The 4,168-nt window shown below is 34.9% G+C and overlaps 1 protein-coding gene across 1 annotated transcript; it reads right to left on the bottom strand.

Moving 5' to 3' along the window:
* Positions 1–307: 307 nt before the first annotated feature.
* LOC145008135 (GDSL esterase/lipase At1g09390-like) lies at positions 308–2,664 on the bottom strand. Its single transcript, XM_078966751.1, has 5 exons — positions 2,321–2,664; positions 1,346–1,531; positions 1,081–1,241; positions 727–997; positions 308–655 (listed from the first exon to the last, which is right to left on the bottom strand). The coding sequence occupies exons 1-5, from the start codon at positions 2,553–2,555 to the stop codon at positions 426–428; spliced, it is 1,083 nt and encodes a 360-aa protein (XP_078822877.1). The 5' UTR covers positions 2,556–2,664; the 3' UTR covers positions 308–425.
* Positions 2,665–4,168: the final 1,504 nt, after the last annotated feature.

Genomic DNA, 4,168 nt, shown 5'->3' with positions numbered 1-4,168 from the left:
AGAACTACGAAAAATTCGTTCGTTGAACTCATTTTGAGTGAGAAAGGGTTCTTTGAACTTTGAAGTGTTATTGAATATTATATAAAGCCTAAACCCGGATTTTATAAATAAATTGCAAATTTCGCTTTGGCTTTCATAGTGGGTCGCCGATTTCCCACAATCCCATTTCACAGTCCTCACTTATCGGTCCATACTACAAAAGATAAAAACGACATCATATAGGGGCAAAAAATCATTCAGCAGTGGCCCCTGAAAAATGTCACTATTTGAGGAATACATGACCTTTTAAGCTATTTTTGGCAAATAATTAAGAAAAGTAACTATTTTAGTCAATTTTCTCTTTCCCGGCACGATAAACGCAAAAAATTCACGTTAAAATTGTTCATAATTCCACCAAGTGGATTCTTAAATTGCTAACTATAGAATCAGTGACAAAAGAAGTCAAAAGGCACACGTGGTGTCGAATATTGTTGAGAAAGTATTTTAGAAGCCAGAATCGAGTTAGCTGCTTCAGTCAAATGTATCCCATCCCAACTTATAAATTTCGATCCTTCATTACACGCTTGAGCCCCACCATGACTACACGTCACATTGATGTTGTAGTTATATGGAGGCCCACCAAACCCACAACATGCCATCAACGGATTCGAGAAACCTACAAAAATTATTTCAATTAAGATTTAAAAAACAATCATGAAATTCATAATAGGGTATAATTGGGCATACCGTATTTTGCAGCATTAGCAATGAGGTCGTATTTGATGGCGTATATATCAACATATATGATGGTTGCGTCCTTCATTTCAGATCTCAATTGTGCACATAAATGGCGTAGTCCCTCATTAAACAAATTTGCAGCAGAGTTGTAGGATGAAATACAACCATGGGGATCTAACTCTTTAGAACTTGGGTTAACTAACCATAGTTTCTGAGGTAGACAACCCAATGGACCTGTATTGTGAACCCAAAATTTCCTGCCACCATTATCATGTATACTCTGTAAAAAAATATAAAATGGAAATGAGTCAAATGTTCAACACTTTGGGCTATTTTTGACTTTTTTCAACAATTTAAGCTCACCTTGATGGCATTCTTAATTTCTGCTAGAACTAGTGGTATTCTTTTTACAACTTGGGCATATGAATACTTCTTGGCAAATGCATCAGCAATGTCATTTTGGCCAATGTCAATCATATAAAGTGCACGTTGAAATCCATTATCGTTTATCATCTCTTGTGAACCTGAATATTTTACCTCAAAAAACTAAATTTACAAATCCTGAAATTGAATTTTTTAGGAAGGACAAAATTTGTAAGAAGTGAAAGTAATGGAACATGTGAATTACCAGAAGCAAGAAGCTCAGAAGACTTGGACTTAAAGTGAAGGAATTGCATAATCTGAACGTTTAAAGCAAAAGGTATAGACTTAGGAAGCGTTGAGGACCCCACTACAGCAAAGTTGGCCCCATTTGAAAATGTGGAGCCCAAAGACTCCATGTATGGGCGCAAAAAACTTGCCTTCACACTTTCGCCTACACAAACATAAACAATTATCAACATGTATAGTAAATTTAACTCTTTTGGGGTTGTATTAGCATTGGTTATATTCGAGGGTAGAAAGTGTAAATATGGCTTTTTTTTATTTTTTTTGTTTTCATTTTCTAAAAATCTCGACACAACATTACAAGCCCCAAGGCCCAAACTCATGATATTTACGACCTGTGTCTTTTCTCTTTGTTCGAGTCATCTCTTTGATAGAAACCACGTCTAAATAAACCAATATTCTCGATCAATGTGAGCAAAAATAAATCAGGCAATCTGTCACACGATTCGGAAAAGAAAAGATAGATCTGTAGAAAATGTTTAGGGTTTTCATCTCACAGAAAACCCAAATCTAAGGGGAAGTAGGTTATTCAGATTTGATTATACACCTGAATAGATTCGAATCGAAATTCGAAATTGTACATCATGGATTTTATCCAAATCATACTAAAAGAAGTTACTAAATAGCACTTGAAATCATAGCTAAAAATCTGTGCTTATATCATGAGATATGCTTTAATCAAAATCAGGTAGGATCTACAGAGTATTACAATCCAGTATATGGATCTCGGTGCAGCATATTTTTCTATCTGATTCATATTACCTTATAATTCAAAGTACCATAGCTAGCTCAACATACAGAATCTGGTTTGCTAATTATCTCTACTTCGATAGATTGCAGCAAACACAATCGCATTTTAACAAAAAAGAAAATCAACTGATTTGGGATGAATTAACGTAATGAACGATTTTCAATGTATAAGCGGAAACGAGCTTACAAAGAAAATCAATGAGAAGACGACCGTCGGTGAGGCGACCAGTGGATCTGCGAAAGAAAGTGCGGCCATAGGGAGGGCTAATGGAGTAGCCGAGACCGGCAACTAGTCCGCCAGTGTCTGAGTTGGAATCACCGAAATTGAAAATGAGAGGTTTGGTAGTGCATAAGGATTCCGTCGAGTGAGGAAGAAGAGAGATTAAGATGAATATAGAACAGTAGAGAGAGATAGAAGCCATTGATGACTAAGTGTTGTACTACAATACTGCTACAGCATTGTGAAGTTCCTCTAAGCTTCGCCTTTATTTAGGCTAAGAGGATTTCTCCCTTTAGCATTTAAATTTAATATTTAGTAGGGAGTGGTAAACTCCTAAAACTCCATTTTATTTAGGCCAAGAGGATTTCTCCCATTACGGGACCATACTAGTAATGCTAATGGGCCATTAAGGTCAAATAGCATGTAAAGGCCATTGATGGTCCCCTTAAATATGAAATTGGGTCACGTAGGCCCAATAGCATGTTTGGTTTCCATTAGGTTCAAAAATCATGTTAATGGGCTGCACATGCCCAACAAGCATAATTAGAGTTTTTCAAGCCCAACTAATACGTTGTTTACTCGTTTTGTATAATTCAAAATTCGGAAGTTTTGTTTCAACAATTGTTGAGTCGTGAATTTACCAGGTTCGTCGATTGTTCTTTAACGATATTTATATTAAGAAAAATATATGTATATTTTCCATTCTAAATTCGTAAGTTCTAAGAGGGTATTTTTGACCCAAATATCTTAATGATAAAATATTTGACTCCAAAAATTATTAGTTTGGCTCATTCAGCCCTTCTTTGTAAAAATGACAATTTAAGTCCAAACTTTTCACTATTTTCACAAATTTGACCAAAAATCCAAAAACTTTGCATTTTTGGTCCTTTTTAGCAAAAGGGCTCATTTTAACCCCTAAAATAGATTTAATTACCCTTATTACTCATGGTTTTGTAAAATCTACCATTTTAGCCCTTAAAATCCATTTATTTCGAAATTGTTGAGCTTTTGGGCTGAAAAGCCCAAAGTTTGGCCCAAATGATTAAGATTTTCATTTCTAGTCCTTTGAGAAGCATGATTTTCATAAAAAACATATATTTTAACTGTTTTCACCCTTTTGATCCCCATAAAACCTAGAAATGTCAATATTTAGCCCATCTTTTGTTTATTTGACAAATATGGCCCAAAAATGAGTTTTTATGTTGTAATATGTTTGATATAACTTTAGAGGGTAACTTTTCTTGACTTGTTAAGTGTATTACATCCTAGATCACATATTTCCTTCCTTGAATTATAGATCTCGTAATTTCTTTTGTTTTTTTGGCACATATATACCACATAAGCACAAAAATCACACATAGCATACAAACACACATAGATCTACACATTTTACTTGTATTCTCCCCCATAAAACATATAAAACCGAAAATAGAGGGGTATGAACTCACCTTCTCTTGTTGATCACGGTTTTGAAGAAGAAATGGAAGAGAATGAGGTGATTTTTCGACTCTAGCAACACCTTGTAGTAGATTTCGAGTTCAAGAAGTTTTCTAGGAATATGATCATAAAAAGCTTATTTAGAAAAAGTGATCTTACAATAGAGAAGAGGTATATAACTTAGACATGTAAAAACTTACCAATGATGATGATTATTATGGAATATCCTTCTTGAAGAACCCTAAATCTCGAAAATTTGGATGAGGAGAAGGAGGGTGTTCTTATGTGTTTGAGAGAGATTTTTTAGAGTGTGTGGATGCTCTTGAGTTGGTCTCGGCCGAAAGAAGAAGAGAGAAGGGAGAAGAGAGAGAGGAGTGA

The sequence above is a fragment of the Lactuca saligna genome, chromosome 8 (assembly GCF_052625555.1).
Source record: "Lactuca saligna cultivar CGN05327 chromosome 8, ASM5262555v1, whole genome shotgun sequence".
Lineage (NCBI taxonomy): Eukaryota > Viridiplantae > Streptophyta > Magnoliopsida > Asterales > Asteraceae > Lactuca > Lactuca saligna.
Note: the sequence above shows the minus strand (reverse complement) of the source record. Positions and strands in the feature narration are given on the sequence as shown.

What these genes read in the sequence shown, in the direction of transcription:
- LOC145008135 (XM_078966751.1), bottom strand. Translation starts at nt 2,555, where the DNA reads ATGGCTTCTATCTCTCTCTACTGTTCTATATTCATCTTAATCTCTCTT. An exon ending in TTCTGAGCTTCTTGCTTCTG is followed by an intron (nt 1,242 to 1,345) that starts GTAATTCACATG and finishes TAAAATATTCAG; the next exon opens with GTTCACAAGAGATGATAAAC. An exon ending in AAATTAAGAATGCCATCAAG is followed by an intron (nt 998 to 1,080) that starts GTGAGCTTAAAT and finishes ATTTTTTTACAG; the next exon opens with AGTATACATGATAATGGTGG.